We start from the raw sequence: 23,595 nt of genomic DNA, 5'->3' as shown, positions 1-23,595 counted from the left end.
CGACAGATAATCTGTACTGGCAAAAAGGACAGTGTCTCTAACGTAATGATGTTTTATATTAACCATATTGCTAAGTCAGCTCATTGATGCTAACCACAAATTTTTATAATTAAAATAAAAGTGGCTGGAAAAAATAACATTATAACAGCTGTTGCAAAGAACATTAGAAATCTCAAGTTCTACTAAAACTGGAAGGTTATTTTTTTCATTAAAATGTTGCCATCAATTACTGTGTAAATAATGGATCATGCAGAGACCACATTCAATCACTATTCCCACTGGATTTGCATTAGATCTTCTTCCGGAGCCAAATGTGCTTTATGGGGGGAGGGTTAAAGAAGAAAAAAGTCATATACAAAGGAATGGCTGCTGGACCTGAGTGAGATGAACGGTAGCATAGTGGTTATGTTACTAGACTAGTAATCTTGGACAGGAGTTCAAATCCCACCATGGCAGCTCGGGAATTTAAACTCAGCTAATAATAAAAAAAGTCTGGAATTAAAAAGCTAGTATCAGTAATGTTGACCATGTAACTAGTAACACTAATATCCTTTAGGGAAGGAAATCTGCTGTCCTTACCCAGTCTCCCACAATAATGTGGTTGACTCTTAACTGCCCTCTGAAATGGCCTAGCAAACCACAGTTGTATCAAAGGACAATTAGGAATGGGCAATAAATGCTGATCTTGCCAGCAACACCCACATCCCGTGAATGAATAAAATACAAGTTAGGAGAGGTTACTGAAAAGCTGTCTCAAAAAGATGCATTTTAAGAAGGCTTTAGAAGATGGAGAGTAGAGGGGTTTAGAGAGGGAATTCTATGGAATAGAGCCAAGGGAGGCAGCTGAAGGCTCTGCCATCAATGGTGGGACAGAGGGAGGGGGAGGGAATGCACAGAAGGGCCGAGTCGGTGTACCAAGTATTGCAATGTGTGGGTAGAAGGATGGAGGAGGTTTTAGTGTTGGGTGAGTCAGTCGAAGGTGAGGATGGTGGGAGCCAGGATTGATCAGTGCAACTGAGATGATGTGCAAGTGGGGTTTAGGATATTGAATGCTGCAGGATGGAAGGCTGATAAGGAAGATGTTGGTTACAATGGCAGCAGGAATGAGGCAGGGATGGAGGAGGACAATGGTGGAAGTCAACGGTCTGGGGATAGATAGGATGTGAGGTTTGAAGCTCATCTCTGGGTCAAACAGAACCCCAAGGTTTCACACAGCCTAGTTGAGACCAAGCACACAGGCAGGGAATGAGAGTGTGATAAGGGAGCATATTTTATGGTGGGGACCATAAATGTTGCTTTTATGCTTTCTGATGTTTATTTGCAATACATGACAAACAGTTTAATAGTAGAAGTAGTTATGGGGTCAAAGAAAGTGAAGCAGAGGCATCATGAAGAACATGACATCATCAGCATGCATATCGATGAGGAAGATGAGGGGACAAGGCTAGATCTTGGGAGACTCTGGAGAGGCATTGAGGGGGTCAGAAGAAATACCATTGCTGGAAATGAATTGTGTGTGTTGAGACAGGCAAGAGTTGAACCACTGCAAGGACAATAGATTGACCGAACATTCTTGTTTTGCCCAGCCTATCTTTATAACTAGGTTTCAAAGTCCTGGACTCATCCTATTGCTCTTTTCCAAACCTGCTTTGTTTGCAATATTGTAAAATAAGTAATTGGGGGAAAAGAGAGGTGAACCAGTTATGTAAATGCAGTTTATAATGCAAATGACTCCTGATAAAGGGATCAGAAAATCATCTGACCGGTTTACTCTGAACAAACAAGAGCACAAATCTATATTGTAACTGACCCCAGACACAATCCTCATAGATTTCATATGCAGATCTTTAAGTATAAATTCAACTCTTTATGAAATTTAGGTTTCTCCTAGCGGTTGCACGGTCATCTAATCGCTGTTGTCACTTGAATCTACCCTGTTAGTTTTAGAGCTTAAGATAATGTGGACATTGTATAAAGGCGAAATCCACACAATCTCAACACTGCAGCTTTTAAAGAAAAAATCTATTTTTATGTTGTTGTCCAATAATCCAGCTCAACTCCTACATAAGAACATAAGAAATAGGAGGGGGAGTAAGCCATTTGGCCCCTTGAGCCTGCTCCGCCATTCAATAAGATCATGGCTGATCTGATTCACACCTCATTACATTAGGAATCTTAGTACAAAGTGCCTAGAGTTCAGTGCTGAGAACATACAACTTTAACTCTGCTGGGACATACTAAGGAAACCATTTTCAGGCAGGATAAAACCATGATCCCTAGGAAGTCTCAGTGCTGAGATAGTCAGTCACTCCAGGAAGTGATGTACAAATGCCAGTGAAACTAAAGCAATTACAAGATGGGAGCATATATTTGAGGATTTATAGTATTAATGCAAGACTGCCATCAGTGATATTCCCAGGATTGATCCAGGCCATTGAGCTAATGCACGGACCGATGCTTGTTAGATGGAGAGCGATTTCAAGAGGAAGGCAAGATTTTGAACAATATCATTACTGCATTATAAGAAAACAAATTAAATCTATTAACAATGCCAAAGTCTTTAATGGAACGATGTTCATATATAACGTAGGTTGCACAACTTGAGATAGTGCTAAAAATTATCCCACTATCTATTCTTCCTCCAAAGTGCTGCAATTTTTAGAACAGGATTAATTTACTGGACACATTTGCAGTTGCCACTGAACAATTAAAACAGATGGACCTGGAAGTATAAAAAGTCTAGATGCAGAGTGAGAACTATTTAATTAAATGTATTCCATGGTCCAAATATTCAAAGTCTGTGCAAAATTAAAATTTTTGAACATTTTACTGAGGGGGTTTCCAAGAACAATCATCCACATGGAAAGCAGTTACTACCTCTGTACAACATCTGGTGTGCACAGCTGCCTATTCTTAAAACAAAATCTGCCTCTGACTTACAGTCTAATAATTTTCACAAAAGTTCTCTATCCATTATCCAACAAAAATCTTTTGACTAATCCAGTGAGTCTGGAAAATAAAAGGCCGCTACTTTTCCATGAAACACTATTGTATTGCTTCCCCGCACACCCCCCCAATTCTCACACAAGAAACTGAACCTTTGGAGGAGAAAAAAATACCAAATCTAGCTTGCACTGACGACCTTTGTTACTCATACTTTATAGTTGATTTCTGAATGTGTCTAGGCAAGCCCATCACCAATAGCAGTACTTTATTCAGACTGTCTAATAAAATTGGTTTCACTATGTTAACAAGAACCTAAAACTCAAGGTTTCAGAACATTTAATCTTAATTTCTTTAGAAGTTTGTAAACACGTGATTTTCATTCCTTGATGTGTCACAGAAATAGAGCAACACCGTTGCACCAGTAGTTTTATGTAACATTTTAGGAAAAAATATTGATGGTAGCCAAGCACAAGAAATCCAACATAAACACCTACCCAGAATGCATTAAACAAATGTTGTCCATTTCAGAGAAATGATTTAAATGTTTTGAGAAATGCAGAATTTCTACTTAAGAGTTTCAAACAATCACACATAATCTACTCCCATTTTATTCTTTTAGAACAAATGGCTAGTTTACTAGTCATGGATCACACCAGCTTGCAAGTTTCATAGATATTGAACTTCGCCTTGTAGTACTTAGTGCAGTAAAATTCATGCAAGTTATTTAGAGGTCATTACCGGATTTGAATTTCAGCCAACATCCTGGTTTGTCAAGATTTTGCCAGTTCAGGAAAAGTTAGTATTCTTATCCAAGGTTAAGTTAGCAAGTTCTGAAACAATATTGTTTATGTTACAAAACATTTGGAGTCTTTTAAAATGACAGAATTGTTAAAAAAAAACTTGCTCTGACTATATATTTTCTCACTAGCTTTGTCAGAGTTTCTCCAAAGAAAGACGGTTTGAACATAGCCAAGTATCCAAAGATAGGTTGGGCAACTTAGCCACATAATTAAAATGGAAAAGGAAATCCTACTGCCATGGATAAGCGATTGTATAGCCAAGTACAAAACTCAGTTCTGCCCCTAACTATTCATTGTATCTATGAATGGTAACACTAGGGAGAAAATATTGTTTAAAAAAAACCAGTATTTCTATATTATCAGCCAACGTTATTACAGAAAACATACAAATTATGTATATTTAAAAAAAGAGTAACATTTGAGACACTTCTGGACAACTACCACAGGACTGGAGGATACAGACAGTCTTAACAATGGAGATCTGAAAACATTTTCCCCAGAGTAAAAAAGATATGTACAACAGACTCCCAGTAATTACAATAAATACAGTGTTCAGTAATTCCTGTTAAAAAGAAACCACAAATATTTGGTTAAGAATGAGACTGACGGTTATGAATACAGAAACAAGATCAAATATCCATGGTTCTGTGCTGCTGAGACCATGAAATGACATCTGTGGAAAGCAAGTGATTGACTTGAATTAATGTCGGTGGAAGGCAAGACCGATATTCTGGAGACCCCTGAAAAACTTTCAGCGATCAGGAAGAAGTTTTTCTTCAAGAGAATAAACAGTTAGGGTAGAGTCCAAGTTTGTGCAAATTCAGGCTGGACAGACCAAGTGGTCCATTTCCTATTCCAGGCTTTCTGCTCCTACCAACTTATTCACCATGCGATCCAGATCAATGTCTATTTGTACTCCAGCTCTGTCAACCATTTGCCAAAATGTCATCACATGGACATTAATATTTTTTAAATGGTGAGCAGCTATTTAATGTTGGTGTTCAGAGGGAATTGGGTGTCCTTGTACAGAAAACAAAGTCAACATGCAAATAAGGAAGGCAAATAGTATGACGACCATTATTACAAGGGGATTGGAGTACAAAAGTAAGGAAGTCTTACTACAATTTTACAGAGCTTTGGTGAGACCACACCTGGGGTACTGTGCACAGTTTTGGTCACCATACCCAAGGAAGCAGCTATTTGCATTCGAGGCGGTGCAACAAAGGTTCACTAGTTTGAGTCCTGGGATGAGAGGGTTGTTCTATGAGGAGAGATTGAGTAGAATGGGATTATACATTCTGAAGTTTAGAAGAATGAGAGGTAATCTCATTGAAACACAAGATTCTGTGGGCGATGACAGAGTAGATGCGGAGAGGTTGTTTCGCCTGGCTGGAGAGTGTAGAACTATGGGGTATAGTCTCAGAATAAAGAGTCGGCCATCTAGGACTAAGCTGAGAAGTTTCTTCACTCAGAGTTGTGAATCTTTGGAATACTCCACCCGAGAGAGCTGTGAATGCTCAGTCACTGAATATATTCAAGGCTGAGATCAATAGAGTTTTGAAATTTAGGGGAATCAGGGATAGTGGGACCGGATGGGAAAGTGGAGTTGAGGTTATTGCTATGATCTTATTGAATGGTGGAGCAGACTCAAGGAGCTCGATGGCCTACTCCTATTTCTTATGTTCTTAATCATAAGTGAGAGCATAGATTCTGAAAGTTTTAGTTTAATGGCGAAAGCAATAGTATCACAATGCCAGGAAACTGGTTAAGAAATGGAGCAAAATTGTTTCACATAATCACTAATGTTTCCAAAAGGACTATAAAAAGCAATATTAGACAATGCAGTTTGAGTAATAAACATCGAAACATACAAAATAGGTGCAGGAGTCGGCCATTCGGCCCTACGAGCCTGCACCACCATTCAATAAGATCATGGCTGATCATTCCCTCAGTACCCCTTTTCTGCTTTCTCTCCATACCCCTTGATCCCTTTAGCCGTAAGGGCCATATCCAACTCTCTCTTGAATATATCCAATGAACTGGCATCAACAACTCTCTGCGGCAGGGAATTCAACAGGTTAAAAACTCTGAGTGAAGAAGTTTTTCCTCATCTCAGTCCTAAATGGCCTACCCCTTGTCCAAAGACTGTGACTTCTGGTTCTGGACTTCACCAACATCGGGAACAATCCACCCGCATCTAACCTGTCCCATCCTGTCAGAATCTTGTATGTTTCCATGAGATTCCCTCTCATCTTTCTAAACTCCAATGTATAAAGGCCCAGTTGATCCAGTCTCTCCTCATATGTCAGTGCCATCCCAGGAATCAGTCTGGTGAACCTTCGCTGCACTCCCTCAAGAGCAAGAACGTCCTTCTGCAGATTAGGAGACCAAAACTGAACACAATATTCCAGGTGAGGCCTCACCAAGGCCCTGTACAACTGCAGTAAGACCTCCCTGCTCCTCTACTCAAATCCCCTAGCTATGAAGGTCAACATACCATTTGCCTTCTTTGCTGCCTGCTGTACCTGTATGCCAACTTTCAATGACTGATGAACCATGACACCCAGGTCTCAATGCACCTCCCTTTTTCCTAATCTGCCACCATTCAGATAATATTCTGTCTTCGTGTTTTTTCCCCCAAAGTGGATAACCTCACATTTATCCACATTATACTGTATCTGCCATGTATTTGCCCACTCACCTAACCTGTCTAAGTCACCCTGCAGCCTCTTAGCGTCCCCCTCACAGCTCACACTGCCAGCCAGTTTAGTGTCATCTGCAAACATGGAGATATTACACTCAATTCCTTCATCTAAATCATTGATGTATATTGTAAACAGCTGGGGTCCCAGCACTGAGCCCTGTGGCACTCCACTAGTTACTGCCTGCCATTCTGAAAAGAACCCGTTTATCCCTACTCTCTGCTTTCTGTCTGCCAACCAATTCTCTATCCACGTCAGTATATTACCCCCAATACCATGTGCTTTGATTTTTCACACCAATCTCTTGTGTGGAACCTTGTCAAAAGCCTTTTGAAAGTCCAAATACACCACATCCACTGGTTCTTCCTTGTCCACTCTACTAGTTACATCCTCAAAAAATTCCAAAAGATTTGTCAAGCACGATTTCCGCTTCATAAATCCATGATGACTAGGACCGATCCTGTCACTGCTTTCCAAATGCGCTGCTATTTCATCCTTAATAATTGATTCCAACATTTTCCCCACCACTGGTGTCAGGTTAAGCAGTCTATAATTACCCGCTTTCTCTCTCCCTCCCTTTTTAAAAAGTGGTGTTACATTAGCTACCCTCCAGTCCATGGGAATTGATCCAGAATCGATAGACTGTTGGAAAATGGTCACCAATGCATCCACTATTTCTAGGGTCACTTCCTTAAGTACTCTGGGATGCAGACTATCAGGCCCCAGGGATTTATCGGCCTTCGATCCCATCAATTTCCCTAACACAATGTCCCACCTAATATGGATATCCTTCAGTTCCTCCTTCTCACTAGACCCTCGGTCCCCTAGTATTTCCGGAAGGTTATTTGTGTCTTCCTTTGTGAAGACAGAACCAAAGTATTTGTTCAATTGGTCTGCCATTTCTTTGTTCCCCATTATAAATTCACCTGAATCCGACTGCAAGGGACCTACGTTTGTCTTCACTAATCTTTTTTTCTTCACATACCTATAGAAGTTTTTGCAGTCAGTTTTTATGTTCCCGACAAGCTTCTTCTCGTATTCTATTTTCCCCCTCTTAATTAAACCCTTTCTCCTCCTCTGCTGAATTATAAATTTCTCCTAGTCCTCAGGTTTGTTGCTTTTTCTGGCCAATTTACATGCTTCTTCCTTGGATTTAACACTATCCTTAATTTCCCTTGTTAGCCACAGTTGAGCCACCTTCCCCATTTTATTTTTACTCCAGACAGGGATGTATAATTGCTGAAGTTCATCCATGTGATCTTTAAATGTTTGCCATTGCCTATCCACCGTCAACCCTTTAAGTATCATTTGCCAGTCTATTCTAGCCAATTCACATCTCAAACCGTCGAAGTTACCTTTCCTCAAGTTCAGGACCCTAGTTTCTGAATTAACTATGTCATTCTCCATCCTAATAAAGAATTCGACCATGTTATGGTCACTCTTCCCCAAGGGGCCTCGCACAACAAGATTGCTAATTAGTCCTTTATCATTACACATCACCCAGTCTAGGATGGCTAGCTCCCTGGTTGGTTCCTCGACATATTGGTCTAGAAAACCATCCCTAATACACTCCAGGAAATCCTCCTCCACCGCATTGCTACCAGTTTGGTTAGCCCAATCAATATGTAGATTAAAGTCACCCATGATAACTGCTGTACCTTTATTGCATGCATCCCTAATTTCTTGTTTGATGCTGTCCCCAACCTTACTACTGCTGTTTGGTGGTCTATACACAACTCCCAATATAGCACTGGGGTAAGTGTAAACCCAATATGTATGAATATAAAGGGGCTGCAGGAGGGGTCAAAACTAAAAATCATGGTTTAAAAACTAGTATTAAAACACTCTACCTAAACGCACGCAGCATTCGAAATAAAGTAAATGAGTTGATGGCACAAATCATTACAAATGGGTATGATTTGGTGGCCATTACAGAAACGTGGTTGCAGGGGGGCCAAGACTGGGAATTAAACATACAGGGGTATCTGACAATTCGGAAAGGTAGACAAGAAGGGAAAGGAGGTGGGGTAGCTCTGTTAATAAAGGATGATATCAGGGCAGTTGTGAGAGACGATATTGGCTCGAATGAACAAAATGTTGAATCATTGTGGGTGGAGATTAGAGATAGTAAGGGGAAAAAGTCACTGGTGGGCGTAGTTTATAGGCCCCCAAATAATAACTTCACGGTGGGGCGGGCAATAATCAAGGGAATAATGGAGGCATGTGAAAAAGGAACGGCAGTAATCATGGGGGATTTTAACCTACATATCGATTGGTCAAATCAAATCGCACGGGGTAGCCTTGAGGAGGAGTTCATAGAATGCATACGGGATTGTTTCTTAGGACAGTATGTTACAGAACCTACAAGGGAGCAAGCTATCTTAGATCTGGTCCTGTGTAATGAGACAGGAATAATAAACGATCTCCTCGTAAAAGATCCTCTCGGAATGAGTGATCACAGTATGGTTGAATTTGTAATACAGATTGAGGGTGAGGAAGTAGTGTCTCAAACGAGCGTACTCTGCTTAAACAAAGAGGACTACAGTGGGATGAGGGCAGAGTTGGCTAAAGTAGACTGGAAACACAGACTAAACGGTGGCACAATTGAGGAACAGTGGAGGACTTTTAAGGAGTTCTTTCAGAGTGCTCAACAAAAATATATTCCAGTGAAAAAGAAGGGCGGTAAGAGAAGGGATAACGAGCTGTGGATAACCAAGAAAATAAAGGAGAGTATCAAATTAAAAACCAATGTGTATAAGGTGGCCAAGGTTAGTGGGAAACTAGAAGATTGGGAAAATTTTAAACGGCAGCAAAGAATGACTAAGAAAGCAATAAAGAAAGGAACGATAAGATTACGAAAGTAAACTTGCGCAAAACATAGAAACAGATAGTAAAAGTTTTTACCGATATATAAAACGGAAGAGAGTGACTAAAGTAAATGTTGGTCCCTTAGAAGATGAGAAGGGGGATTTAATAATGGGAAATGTGGAAATGGCTGAGACCTTAAACAATTATTTTGCTTCGGTCTTCACAGTGGAAGACACAAAAAACATGCCAAAAATTGCTGGTCACGGGAATGTGGGAAGGGAGGACTTTGAGATAATCACTATCACTAGGGGGGTAGTGCTGGACAGGCTAATGGGACTCAAGGTAGACAAGTCCCCTGGTCTTGATGAAATGCATCCTAGGGTATTAAAAAGAAATGGTGGAAGTTATAGCAGATGCATTCGTTATAATCTACCAAAATTCTCTGGACTCTGGGGAGATACCAACGGATTGGAAAGCAGCTAATGTAATGCCTCTGTTTAAAAAAGGGGGCAGACAAAAGGCAGGTAACTATAGGCCGGTTAGTTTAACATCTGGAGTGGGGAAAATGCTTGAAGCTATCATTAAGGAAGAAATAGCGGGACATCTAGATAGGAATAGTACAATCAAGCAGATGTAACATGGATTCATGAAGGGGAAATTATGTTTAACTAATTTACTGGAATTCTTTGAGGATATAACGAGCATGGTGGATAGAGGTGTACCGATGGATGTGGTGTATTTAGATTTCCAAAAGGCATTCGATAAGGTGCCACACAAAAGATTACTGCAGAAGATAAAGGTACGCGGAGTCAGAGGAAATGTATTAGCATGGATAGAGAATTGGCTAGTTAACAGAAAGCAGAGAGTCGGTATGAATGGGTCCTTTTCGGGTTGGAAATCGGTGGTTAGTGGTGTGCCACAGGGATCAGTGCTGGGACCACAACTGTTTACAATATACATAGATGACCTGGAAGAGGGGACAGAGTGTAGTGTAACAAAATTTGCAGATGACACAAAGATTCGTGGGAAAGTGGGTTGTGTAGAGGACACAGAGGCTGCAGAGATTTAGATAGGTTAAGCGAATGGGCTAAGGTTTGGCAGATGGAATACAATGTCGGAAAATGTGAGGTCATCCACCTTAGAAAAAAAAAAACAGTAAAAGGGAATATTATTTGAATGGGGAGAAATTACAACATGCTGCGGTGCAGAGGGACCTGGGGGTCCTTGTGCATGAATCCCAAAAAGTTAGTTTGAAGGTGCAGCAGGTAATCAGGAAGGCGAATGGAATGTTGGCCTTCATTGTGAGGGATGGAGTACAAAAGCAGGGAGGTCCTGCTACAACCAACCGTACAGGGTATTGGTGAGGCCGCACCTGGAGTACTGCGTGCAGTTTTGGTCACCTTTCTTAAGGAAGGATATACTAGCTTTGGAGGGGGTACAGAGACGATTCACTGGCTGATTCCGGAGATGAGGGGGTTATCTTATGATAGATTGTGTAGTCTGGGTCTTTACTCGTTGGAGTTCAGAAGGATGAGGGATGATCTTATAGAAACAGTTAAAATAATGAAAGGGATAGACAAGATAGAGGCAGAGAGGTTGTTTCCACTGGTCGAGGGGACTAGAACTAGGGGGCACAGCCTCAAAATACGGGGGAGCCAATTTAAAACCAAGTTGAGAAGAAATTTCTTCTCCCAGAGGGTTGTGAATCTGTGGAATTCTCTGTCCAAGGAAGCAGTTGAGGCTAGCTCATTGAATGTATTCAAATCACAGATAGATAGATTTTTAACCAATAAGGGAATTAAGGGTTGCGGGGAGCGGGCGGGTAAGTGGAGCTGAGTCCACGGCCAGATCAGCCATGATCTTGTTGAATGGCAGAGCAGGCTCGAGGGGCTAGATGGCCTACTCCTGTTCCTAATTCTTATGTTCTTCTGTTTTCAGCACCGAGGTATTCCGCAACTCCACCCATACCGATTGCACATCATCCAAGCCAATGTCCTTTCTTATTGTTGCATTAATTTCCTCTTTAACCAGCAATGCCACCCTGCCTCCTTTTCCTTTCTGTCTATCCTTCCTAAATGTTGAATACCCCTGGATGTTGAGTTCCCAGCCTTGGTCAGACAGACATCTGGGAATACATATCAAATAACATTCAGCAATAAAAACAGCAGAAAATGTTGGAAACAGATAATAGTTCAATCAGCATCTATAAAGACAAGAAAGCTTAACCTCTTGTTTGGGTCCACTCTTACTTATTAGATTATAACACATTTTTAGCAATGACCTCACATCGTCACCTCTGGAGTCTCCCAAGAATCTATCCTTGGCATCCTCCTCTTCATCTACATGCTTCCTTTGGCAACATCATCTACAGACACGGAGATCAGCTTCCATCTATATGCTGATGACACCCAGCTCTACCTCTCCACAATCTCGCAATCCCTCCAGTGCCATTGTTCAGTCAGACAATTTGTCCAACAACCAGCCTTGGGTGATCCACAATCTCCTCCAACTAAAGATTGTGAAGATGAAGCCTCTGCTTTTGACCCCCGCATCAAACTTTGTACCCTCAGCACAGATTCCATCCCTCTCCTGATCCCTCTTTCAGCCTGAACTAGATGGTTTGCAAACTTAGGATCCTGTTCACCCCCATGCTGAGCAACCGAATCCACACCCTCTCCATCACAAACACCACGTACTTTCATCTCCAACATCAGCTACCTCCGTCCATCTGCCATTGGAACTTTGACATGTGCATTTGTCATCTCGGGGCTTGATAACTTCAATGGTCTCCTGGTCGAACTCCCATCGTCCACCCTCCACATATTTCATCTCATCCATCAGCTCATCCGAAGCTTTGTTGCCTGTATCCTATCCTACCCAAGTCCCTTTCGGCTTCACTGAGCTACATTTACTTTCAAATGTAAAATTCTCATCCCTGCGCTTCAAGCTATCCATGTCCTTGCTCCTCCTGGTCTGTAATTGTTTCAAGCCCTACTACCATTCCCCCTTCCTTGAACTCCCTGTTCCTCCAACTCTGGCTTCTCGTGTAAACCTCCTCCCTTCACCCCACCCAAGGGCCACCGTGCCTTCAGCAGCCTCGGCCCCACACTCTAGAATTATTTCCCAAACACACTCTGTGGCTCCACTTCCCTTCCTTAAAACCCACTTATTTGACAAAGCTTTTGGTTACTCAACCTAATCTCTCTTGCTGGATGTTCCTTTTTCCTTACACCTATGAAACATCTTCGGTGTTTTTTTTTTACCTACATTAAGTTTTTGAAAAAAAAACTATTATATACCACTTGAAGCCCGCAATGGCTTGTGTGTTTTCATGTGAATTATAGCACATTATTGTTCCTCTGTAAATCAATACGCACCTTCAGTCAAATATGAAATGCTTACTGGGCCAGACTATAATTTCCCAATTAGATTGACTGAGCAGGAAGCAAGCGGTTTCATCTTGGATTATTTGAAGCAGTTTGTATAATTTCCAGCCCATTTCATACTGTGCTGCAATACTCAACTGTAGAACATCTGCAATGGTCAGCAGAATGCAAGATTACATCATTATACCACACATCAATATAATGAGGTCATAAGTTCCATCCTTAAATAGGAGATCAAGTGCAGCAGCCAGAAATAGCTTAAAACCACTTCATTTTGATTTTGTCACAGCCATACAAACAGGGAGTTGTATTTCTAAACTGGAAGAGGGCTAACTTCAATGGGATGAGAGGGGTAAAATGGAACCAAAGATTGACAGGAAAAACTAACTGAACAATGGGTGATCTTTAAGGAGGTGATGTACAGGCTAGGTACATTCCAACAAGAGGGAAAGGTAGGGGAACCAAAGCCATGGCTCCGTGGATGACGAGGGAGATAGAGAACATGATGAAACAAAAAAAAAGGTGTATGTTGCATGTCGGGTGAATTCTTCCAGTGAGAACCAGACCAAATACAATAAGTTGAGAGGGGAAGTGAAGAGGAAAATAAGACTGGCAAAGAGAGAATATATGAGAATAGAATGGCAGTTTCCATAAAAGGGAACCCAAAAATCTTCGACCGGCATGTAATTAGTAAGCGGGTAGTAAGAGGCGGGCTGGGGCCTATTAGGGACAAAGGAAAGGTATGCTTAGAGGCACACGGCAAGGCTAGAATACTTAATGAGTACTTTGTATTGGTGTTTAGTAAGGAAGAGGTTGCTGACAAAGTATCAGTAGAAGCGGAGATGGTACAGGTAATGGATGGGGTGAAAATTGATAGGCAGGATGTACTGGAAAGGTTGGATATGCTTAGAGTGGATAAGTTGCCAGGTTCGGATGGCTTGCATCCCAGGTTGCTCAGGGAAGTGGGGGTTGCTATCTTCCAATCTTCCCTAGATGCCGGGGGGTGGTGCCAGAGGATTGGAGAGTGGCAAACGTGACACCCTTGTTCAAGAAAGCGTGCAAGGACATTCCTAGCAACTACAGGACTGTAGTGGTGGGTTCGGTTTTAGAAACAATAATCATGAAAGAAATTAACAGGCACTTGGGCCCAAGTTTCGGGTGGAGTTGCTCCAATTTAGTTTGGAGTATCTTAGAAATCGCAATTCTCGGCATTTAGTTTGCTCCAGTTCTAGTGAGTTAGTTTAGTTTAGTTTTGTTTTAGTTCAGTTTCTTTTTTCAAAACAGCCCTTAGGACTGCTTTGCAAGTTTAGGCGGTGAAAACTTACTCCAAACTAACTTAGAATGGAGTAAGTGTCCACTTTTGTAAGTTCTGAAAAACCTTACCTAGAGTTAAGTTCAGTGCAGGCACAGCCAGAGATGTGGGGTGGGAAGCATTAAACACAAAGGATTAAAACATTAAACACATTTGCGATGCAGGGTCGAAGGGCCGAATGGCCTACGCCTGCACCTATTTTCTATCACTTAAAATAGCCTAAAACCTCTTGCGATGATATTTCTGCCTTATATCTGCTGAGTGAGGACAGTTGTTTCTCTTTTTATAAATAAGCAAGTGTAGGCTCCCAGCTGAGGCAGACACATCATCAACATCAACGGAGGGGTGAGAGAAGAGAAGTTAGAGGATTTTCCAAAGCACTAAACACCTTCACAACAACATTAAAGAAGCATAAGTACATTTAAAGCACTAAGCACTAAACAAAGCAGTACATTTAAAGCACCAAGCACTAAATGAAGCACAAGTAATAAGCGATTAATTAATTAAAAAATAGAAGGAACCCTGCACCTAAAGCACCAAGACCAAAGTAATAAGCAACCAATCAATAATAAAAAATAGAAGTCCTATCTTTATGTGAAGGGAAGGCATTTCTGTCAGCCCCTGTCCCCCTCTCTCTCTCTCCACGTCTGTGTCCTGGTCAGTGAGGGGTGGAGGGGGAGGAGGGAGGGGTTGAACGGGAGTGGAGCGAACGGAGGCTGAACGCGCGGGGGGGAGCCAACGTGGGCGGGGGGGGGGCGAACGGAGGCTGAACGCGCGGTGGGGGGGGGGGGGGGAAGTGAACGGAGGCTGAACATGGAGCAGGGGGAGGGGGGGGGAAGGAGAGTCTGAACGCGGCAGCGGGCTGCTGATGACTGAGCCCATTCAGCCAGGGCCCCTCCCACACAGCCTGCAGAGCATCAGGCTGCGAAGAACTGCTGCACATGCGCGCGCACTCTAGCGTGCATGTGCAGAGGTCCCGGCACGGTTTTCAACGCCGGGACCTGGCTCTGCCCCCCCCCCCCCCCCCCCCCCCAAGTGCTGCGCTACGCCAAGGCCAAAGACGCCCTGAGGAGCTCGGAGAATTAGAAGGTAACTTTTTGATGCCCTTTTTATTCTAGAAAGTTGCTGCACCTCATGGAGGTGCGCCGTTTTTACAGGGGGCGGAAACTTGGGCCCTTTGAGAGGTTTAAGTTAAGGAGAGCCAGCACAGATTTGTAAAAGGCAGATCGTGTTTGACTAATCTAATTGAATTTTTTGATGAATTAACAGAGAAGGTTGATGAAGGGAATGGAGTGGATGTTATCAATATGGATTTTAAGAAAGCGTTTGACAAAGTACCACATGAAAGGATGGTTAACAAAATTCAGGCTCATGCAATAGGGTCAGTGTAAACTTGGATAAGAAATTGGCTTAAGGACAGAAAACAGCGAGTCGTGGTAAATGGTTGTTTTTCAGACTGGAGTATGGTAGATAGTTGTGTTCCTCAAGGGTCAGTGCTAAGACCACTGCTTTTTTTGATAAATTACTTGGATATTGGGAGAGAGTAACATTTCAAAATTTGCTAATGATACCAAACTTGGAGGTATGGCAAACAATGAGGATGATACCAATTGACTGCAACAGAACATAGGTAGGCTAGCAGAATGGGCAGATAAGTGGCAGATGGAATTAAATACAGAGAAGTGTGAGGTGATGCTTTTTGGCAGAAGGGATAGGGAGTGGCAATATAGACATAATGGCACAGTTCGAAAGAGTGGGCAGGGACAGAGGGACCTGGGGGGTTCATGTGCATAGATCTTGGAAAGTGGCAAGACATTTTGGAAGGGTAGTTAGCAAAGCATATGGTATCCTGGGCTTCATAAATAAAGGTATCGAATACAAAAGCAGGGAAATTATGCTGAACCTTTATAAAGTTTTGGTTAGGCCACAACTGGAGTATTGCATCCAGTTCTGGTCACCACACTTTAGGAAGGATGTGAAGGTCCTTGGGAAGGTGCAGAGGAGATTTGCCAGAATGGTTCCAGGGATAAGAGATTTTAGGTACAAGGTTAGATTGGAGAAGCTGGAGTTGTTCTCCTTGGAGCAAAGGAGTTTGAGGTGAGATTTGATAGAGGTGTACAAGATTATGACAGGTTTAGATAAGGTAGACAAAGAAAATCTGATCCCAATATCTGATGATACAAGGACTAGGGGATACAGATTTAAGGTTTTGGGCAAGAGATACATGGGGGATCTGACGAAGAACTTTTTTTTAACGCGTTGAGTGGTAATGACCTGGAACTCGCTGCCCACAAGGGTGGTGGAAGCGGAGACGATCAATGATTTCAAAAGGAAATTGGATAGGCACTTGAAGGAAATAAACTTGCAGGGCTACGGGGGTAAAGCAGGGGAATGGGTCTTACTAGATTGCTCTCCAGCGAGCTGGCATGGATTCGATGGGCCGAATGGACTCCTTCTGTGCCGTAATGACTATGACTTTATGGGCTGGATTTTCATTTTGATTGCGCCTCTGTTGGCGCCCTGGAATGGTGGTAGTGGGTCTGGAAATGGTTACCACCTGGATGGCCAGCTCCCAGCGCCCTGCCGGGAAATTTAGTGCCGGTTTGTGATGGCGCTGAGCAGTATCGCCCAGGAGCGTCATGCCGGGGTGCAACGCTCCCGGTTTTGACAGCGGTGTGAAATTTGGTTGGAGCAGCACCTGTAGCACCCAGTAGTGAGACTGCCACAGAAATCTGGCAGTCAGAACTGTTCCGGCGGCGGTAAGGGAAGGAATGACTGCATGAGGCAAGTGTGATTGTTTACTTTTTGCGATTTATCTTTATTTGGGGTCGGTAATATGTTGGGAATGTTTTCTGTGTTTTGTGAACCTGATTTTTTTTTTTTTTTGCAGGCAGACCTCTCGTAGGGTGCTCCGAAGCCAGGTCTTTAGCAATGGATTTTCAGTGCTCACCCGGCCTCGCGCCCTAAGGGAGGTGTGGAATGATTCCCATAACGCTCCGCTCCATACTCAGGACCCAGCTGCTGAAATTTGTGGATGCTGAAACAAACCATTTCCCAGCGCAAAATTTACCACCCTATGAAGCCTCCATCTGAAAATCCGGCCCCATACTGACTCAATGGGCTGGATTTTTGACTTGTTGCCACCTGTTTTCACCCCGCAGGGGTGGCAATGGCGGCGGCAAGCTCCTCCGGATGGGCAGTCAGCTTCCAGCGCCCCGCCGGGATTTTCAGTCCGGTTTTGGCGGGGCACGGAGCATTACCACCCGGAAGAGGCGAGCCGGTATGCAATGCCCCTGGTTGTGACACTAGCTCGATTTTTGGTTCCCACCCGATCCGTAGAGTGCCCTGGTGGGAACGCCTGCGAAAGCGGGCGGTCCAAGCTCTAGCGGCTGCAGTGAGGCAAGTAATATCGACCTCAGGTAAGTGTGATTGGTTTTTATTTTATTATGTCATTTATGTTGTGGTGGAATTACTTATTTATTGGGAAGGTTTTGGTGTTTTTTTTCAGGTTTTCCTTTTTCTCCCCAGGCCTCTCAGAGGTCTGAGTCCAGCTGTTTAGCTCGGGATTTTTGCGTGCTCAGCCAGCCTACCACCTTGAGAGGTGCATAACGCCTCCCTTAGCTCTCCGCCCCACACTCAGGGCCCAGGTGCCAAATCTTGCTGACTGAGGCGCAAACTGTTCCCGGGCACAAATTTTACCGCCCTGCCGCCATTACCGCCCTGAAATGAGCAAAGCCGAAATCCAGACCTATGACTCTATTTTCACTGCCCTTTTGCAACACTGTGAAACTGGGGAAGACAGAGCTCCAGGCATGTACACTCAGATGCAGGTGCAGAGAGAGAGACTCTCTAGCACCCAGTTACTTGCACATTTTCTAATGACTGAAAAGATTGTCATGTGAACGTGACTTTTAGCACAGCAGGCCAGCAAGCTTTATTTTATTTTGGGCTTCCGTAATGACTCAGAAGGCAAATGCAATGAATCACCCTGAGCCACACAGATTAGGATGATCCCTGGACTTTGCTCAGTCAGCTGATCTCATCCAGGGCAGCACGGGAAGGCATTACAATTAACCTCAGTGTTCACACGTTGGGGGTTGCACATCAGAGCTACGAATCCTGCCGGTAACTGTTGGTCAATGACTCCTTGCTGCAAAGTGAATGTGTCAATGTCAGCTGAGGACAGGATCAGCTGTGTGCGAGATGTCCACGCTCACAGCTAAGTAGCCTGCTGACACACTGCCATCAAAATTAAACATAAAAATGGTGAGATACTGGAGAACCAGAGTAGGCAAAACTGTTGACCAGTTTCTTCGCACTGACCTGTAGTACTCTGTACACTGATCTACTGAAATCTGGTCAATAGTAAATGTCCACAGAGAGGGTGTTTTCTGCAGTTGTGACTGGTCAGATGGATACAATTTTTTCCAGTCCTGTACTTTTCTATTAAGCTCTTATGTCTCTTCCCTCCTAAACCCCCTCACACGTGTAAAATGTAACTTTATCTGCATCAAAAATTTGATTTGTTCTTTTAAAGTAATGACAACATGAAACATAATCATATCATTACTTTATAAACACAAGAAAACTGAGTTCTATCAGGTATTTTACCCCATCAAGCCTGCTTCATCAGACTTTTGTATGATGACTGCATCATGGACTTCCCTCCAAAATCACAGGCTGGGCCCCTACTTCAGAGAATATAATTTGCTTCCACAAACTTGTATTTAAAAAATAAAATCAAGGTTTGTTAACTATCTCTACAGTTCTCAATCTAAACAGATGTGTCAATTTGGCTCCTTTTTAAAGATGTTAAGAGACACCAAGTCAAGTTCCTTCTCTGGGAATTTATTTCACAGATATATCCACTATCACATTGGAAGGAAAAAAACTTTTTCTAATTTCAAACCTAGCTCGAGGCTGGTCCGATGCTCATTGTCCAGAAAAATAGCTTGTTTGCTTCTATCGCATTGATAACTTTAATTGGGAAGATATGCATCAATAACTATGGGATAATTAAGGACAGTCAGCAGATCCGTAAAAATGCAAGTCATGTCTGAAATTTGAAAGTTCTGAGAGTAATAATGAAGTTTACTGATAAAGGAATTGCAGTGTGTACGTGAATATTAAAAAGAAATTGGTACCATTTCACAGAGGAGGCTTGTTGATAAAATAAAAGTACATGGTATTGAAGGAAATGTGGCAGCATGGATAGGAAGTTCATTAAAGACAAAAAACAGAGTGGTAATATCCCAGGTTTTATACATAGAGAGTACATAAGCAAAGAAAAATTGCTAAATCTGTACAAATCACTGGCTAGGCCACAGTTAGAATACTGTGTCCAGTTCTGGATGCTCTACTTTAGGAACAATGGCCCCAAGTTTCCACATGGATTTGCTCCTGACTTTTAGGAGCAACTGGTGTAGAACGGAGTATCTTAGAAATCGGAATTCTCGTCATTTAGTTTGCTCCAGTTCTAGTCAGTTAGAACAGTTTCACTTTGGAACAGAATTTTTTTTCAAAAGGGGGCGTGTCCAGCCACTTACGCCTGGTTTCAAAGTTTCGTGAGTGAAAACTTACTCCAAACTAACTTAGAATGGAATAAGTGAAGATTTTTGTACGCTTGAAAAAACCTTGTCTGCACATTAAAAAATCAGGCGCAGGTTACAAATTAGGCGTAGGGAATGAGGAGGGAGGGGCGGGGGGAGGGAAGGGAAGTCATTAAATTCTACAATAAATTATACAAATATTATACAAATAAATCCAACCTGAATAAAAATTTATAAGCAAAGAAAAGATTAAATAAACCATGTTCCTACCTATGTGAAAGTTCTTCAGGCAAGCCTTTCAGGAAGCGGTTTGCCGTCGGGACTGAAGGCTGAACGGGCCGGGCCCGAGATTTTGGGCAGGGCCCGTCCCCAGCACCAGATTTACAGGTAGGTGGCGTTGGGTCGGGTCGGGTCGGGTCGGGAGGTTCGGTTCGGTGGGGGGGGGGGGTGAAAGAGAGGGGGAAGAGAGGTCAGGTCGGGGAGGGAGGTCAGGTCGGGGAGGGGAGGAGGGGGTGGTCAGGTCGGATCCAGTCCGGGGGCGGGGGCGGGAGTAGAGTCGGGTCGAGTTGGGTGGGAAAGAGAGTCGGGTCGAGTCGGATCCGGTCCGGGGCGGGGGGGGGGGCGGGGGGAGCAGGAGTGGCAGCGGCAGACAGGTCAAGTCCGGTGTGGGGCGGGGAAGCAGGAGCGGCAGTGACAGTCGGTTCAAGTTGGATCCGGTCCGGGCGGGGGGTGGGGGGGAGCAGGAGCGGCACGGCAGACCGGTTGAGTCTGAGTCGAGTCGGGTCCGGGGGGGGGGGGGGGGGGGCGAAGCAGCAGGAGCGGCAGCAGCAGACGGGTCAAGTCGGGTCCGGGGGGGGGGGGGAAGCAGGAGTGGCAGCGGCAGACGGGTCGAGTTGGGTCCAGTCCGGGGGGGGGGGGGGGGGAAGCAGGAGCGGCAGTGACAGTCGGTTCAAGTCGGATCCGGTCAGGGCGGGGGGAGCAGGAGCGGCACGGCAGACCGGTTGAGTCTGAGTCGAGTCCGGTCCGGGGGGGTGGGGGGGGAAGCAGCAGGAGCGGCAGCGACAGTCGGTTCCGGGGGTGGGGGGGGGGGGGGGGGAAGAGCAGGAGCGGCAGCAGCAGACGGGTCGAGTCGGGTCCGGGGGGGGGAGCAGGAGTGGCAGCGGCAGACCGGTCGAGTCGGGTCCGGTCCCGGGGGGGAGGGGGGGGGGAGCAGAAGCGGGAGTGGGAGTCGGGAAGAAGCAGGAGCTGGCCATGGGAGGAGCCTTATTCACGCAGCCCCAGTGAGGCCATTCGGCCAGGGCTAGGGGCTGCGTGCTTCGGGCCCCTCCCACACAGTTTTGGGCGCCTGGAGCTACTGCACATGCGAGCCCACTGTAGCGTATGTGCAGAGGTCCCGGCACTGTTTTCAGCGCAGGCACCTGGCTCCGCCCCCTACAGCTCCTGCTGCGCCGCGCCGAGGGCCAGAGAACCTGCAGGGAGCTGGAAATACGGAGGGGATTTTTAGGCGCACTTTGTGGCGCGAAAAACAGGCGTCCAGGTCGGGACTGCGCCGTTCTAGGCGCGGCTCAAAACTTGGGCCCATAGAGAGTTGTGCAGAAGAAATCCACTAAAATTATACCAGGTATAGGGGCTTTAATAACAAGGAGTCACAAATTCTCTTCATAGAGCAGAGAAAGCCAAATAGTCAAGATGCTTAAAGCTTTGAAGAGTTTATCATCAGATAAATAGGAATGCTACTTTGACTGGTCGGACAGTTGGTAGTTCGGGAACATAGATTTATCACCAGAAGAATTTTTTTTAAATGCTAAAGATTATTAGGACATGGAATTTCTTACCAAAACCAGAATTGGTATAGCTTTTAAAAGGGAAATGAATTAATATTTGATAAAGAAAATGTTTTAAAGGTTTGAGAATGGGACTATGTGGATAGCTCTTTTAAAGAACCAGCACAGGCTAAATGGCCCCACTCTGCGCTATAACATTTTATTATTCTAACTATGCAGCTAAGTACATACACAAAGTAATTCAAGCACATATTTTAAAGTAATACTACTGATATACCTGAAATGTTATTTTGTGCACTGCAAATAAATGTGCAGTAAATATTAGACAACGAGTGAAATACCACGCCTCCCCCCCCCACACCCCGACAAACTTGAACCCGTTCACTTTACATCAATAGTGGTATTGTAGGTAACATTTAGAGACAAGAAAGGAGTGGAAATCCAGAGTTTGATTTTCTAACTGCCAATGTAACAGAGGTACAAAACTTACTTCCAAACTCCTAACATCTTGTAAAACAGCCCAAAACTGGGCATCCTTTCTTTCACAATGCTGAGAGTCTAGCTTGGTTTTTGTATTAGCAATGCTATGCATCAGTAAAAGCCAGGTGACAGCAGCAGATCTCCAATCAGTAAACACTACACCATTCTGGGTTGTTTTACACTTCCATTTTCCAATGAACTGCTGAATGGGAATATTTATCCACTTGTCACGGATACCGTATTCTAATCAATTCAATTTTGTTCCTGAATTACAGGTCACGCCATTCTTACATCAGTGTTCAAGAACATAAATAATCAAAAATCAGCATAAAATGTGTATTCATCTTAAATAATTCCCAAATGTATTTGCAATGAATAGCCATGACAGTTACTCTCCTATAAATAAACATTTTCTCAAGACAATTTCCTTCTACTTCAAAAAAGCACATTTTAAAAAAAATTCAAGATTTTAATTTCAGGTTCTATATATTGAATTTACCTGAATTTCTGGTAAGTCTGTGATAAGTAGCTATTCATAGATGACAACTGTGCATTTTCTCCTTCGAACAGCTTGTTTGAAGCAGCGTGCTGTAGCACCTTTGCCACGGAGCCCAAATTGCGCCGTTGGTCGGGATGGAGCTGGCCACCTGCTGTCATGTCAATGATGTCAAATCCATCAGGTGCAACAATAGCTGGGTTCATGTAGCGATAGTAAAGAAGGTTGCCTACAATCTACAAACAGCAATTGGCAATATTAAAATCACTTGGGCAAGATTTTTTAGATCATTGCAAAATAAGCAAGAAATGGGTCCCTTTCTAGAATGAATATAAAATATCTCCTCTCCCCCACCCACCTTAAAGCAACAATGCTCCACAGACTAGCTGCCTCGAATTAATGATCAACATTATAACTTTGTGATGATTCAAATTACACTGGGAATTCCCAGGTATGCATCCAATGCATTGCATGAAAATTTAGGGGCTCCCTTGTAAAATCTCAAATATGCTACTTCACTTTCAGAATCTCATATGGCCATGCAAAATATGATTCTGTAGTACTTCTGCAAATTGAGTTACTTTTGTACACTTAATCCACCTGAACATGCCTGCTTGTTAGAAAATTTTGCTACAAAATAAGCTGCTGAAATAAGAAACTCAGCATTAACACATTTAAAACAGGATTTCTAATATCGGACCCAAGGCAGAACTGCATGTAAAGCAGAGCGGATTCATCATAAGCTCTCAACAGACTGAACACGTGATTAAGGTTTTCAGTTGCATAACATTCAAACTCAAATTATTCATAGTCTATCATTTAAATTAATTCAGAACATGAAAAAATTATTCTTCAAATTATATACTTGTACAACGCATGCTATATGCAACTGAAACTGCAACATTTCAAACTACAAAAATGACTTTTGAACAGCTCCTCTCAAATTTTCTAAAACTTTGAATGTACCGCCATAAGCTTTTGGACAAACTCTTGAAAATTGAGGTGTTCAGTGTCATGTAGTGAAACTCTCAGAGCTGGTTACATAGTGATTTGTAACTTCCGCTTTCAAAACAAAGTCCTTGTATGGTGCTGTGCAAGAAAGAAACCAGTTTTGCAGCACTGGACCACAAACATGCCTTCAAGGCTATTTGAACAACATGTCGGGTGCGCATTTGTATAGTGCGAGCACTCATTATTATTCCTCAGATTAAAGGATTCAGTAAACATGCCACTGAGTATTTTGATTATTACTTTCACGAAAAATTATGAGAAAGACATTGTTAACAATGAGATCTATGCACATCCTTATTCTTGTAAAGGCAATGATCGTAC

At 43.4% G+C, this 23,595-nt stretch overlaps 1 protein-coding gene across 1 annotated transcript in view; it reads right to left on the bottom strand.

Moving 5' to 3' along the window:
* The window catches only part of iqgap2 (IQ motif containing GTPase activating protein 2), a 405,429-nt gene that overhangs the window by 80,911 nt on the left and 300,923 nt on the right, over window positions 1-23,595 (bottom strand). The window contains exon 29 of the mRNA XM_070886141.1: window positions 22,267-22,499. Coding sequence (XP_070742242.1) covers window positions 22,267-22,499 — 233 coding nt within the window. The remainder of the gene's footprint in view (window positions 1-22,266; window positions 22,500-23,595) is intronic.

The sequence above is a fragment of the Pristiophorus japonicus genome, chromosome 1, assembly GCF_044704955.1.
Source record: "Pristiophorus japonicus isolate sPriJap1 chromosome 1, sPriJap1.hap1, whole genome shotgun sequence".
Taxonomy (NCBI): domain Eukaryota; kingdom Metazoa; phylum Chordata; class Chondrichthyes; family Pristiophoridae; genus Pristiophorus; species Pristiophorus japonicus.
This window is presented reverse-complemented; position numbering and strand designations above follow the sequence as displayed.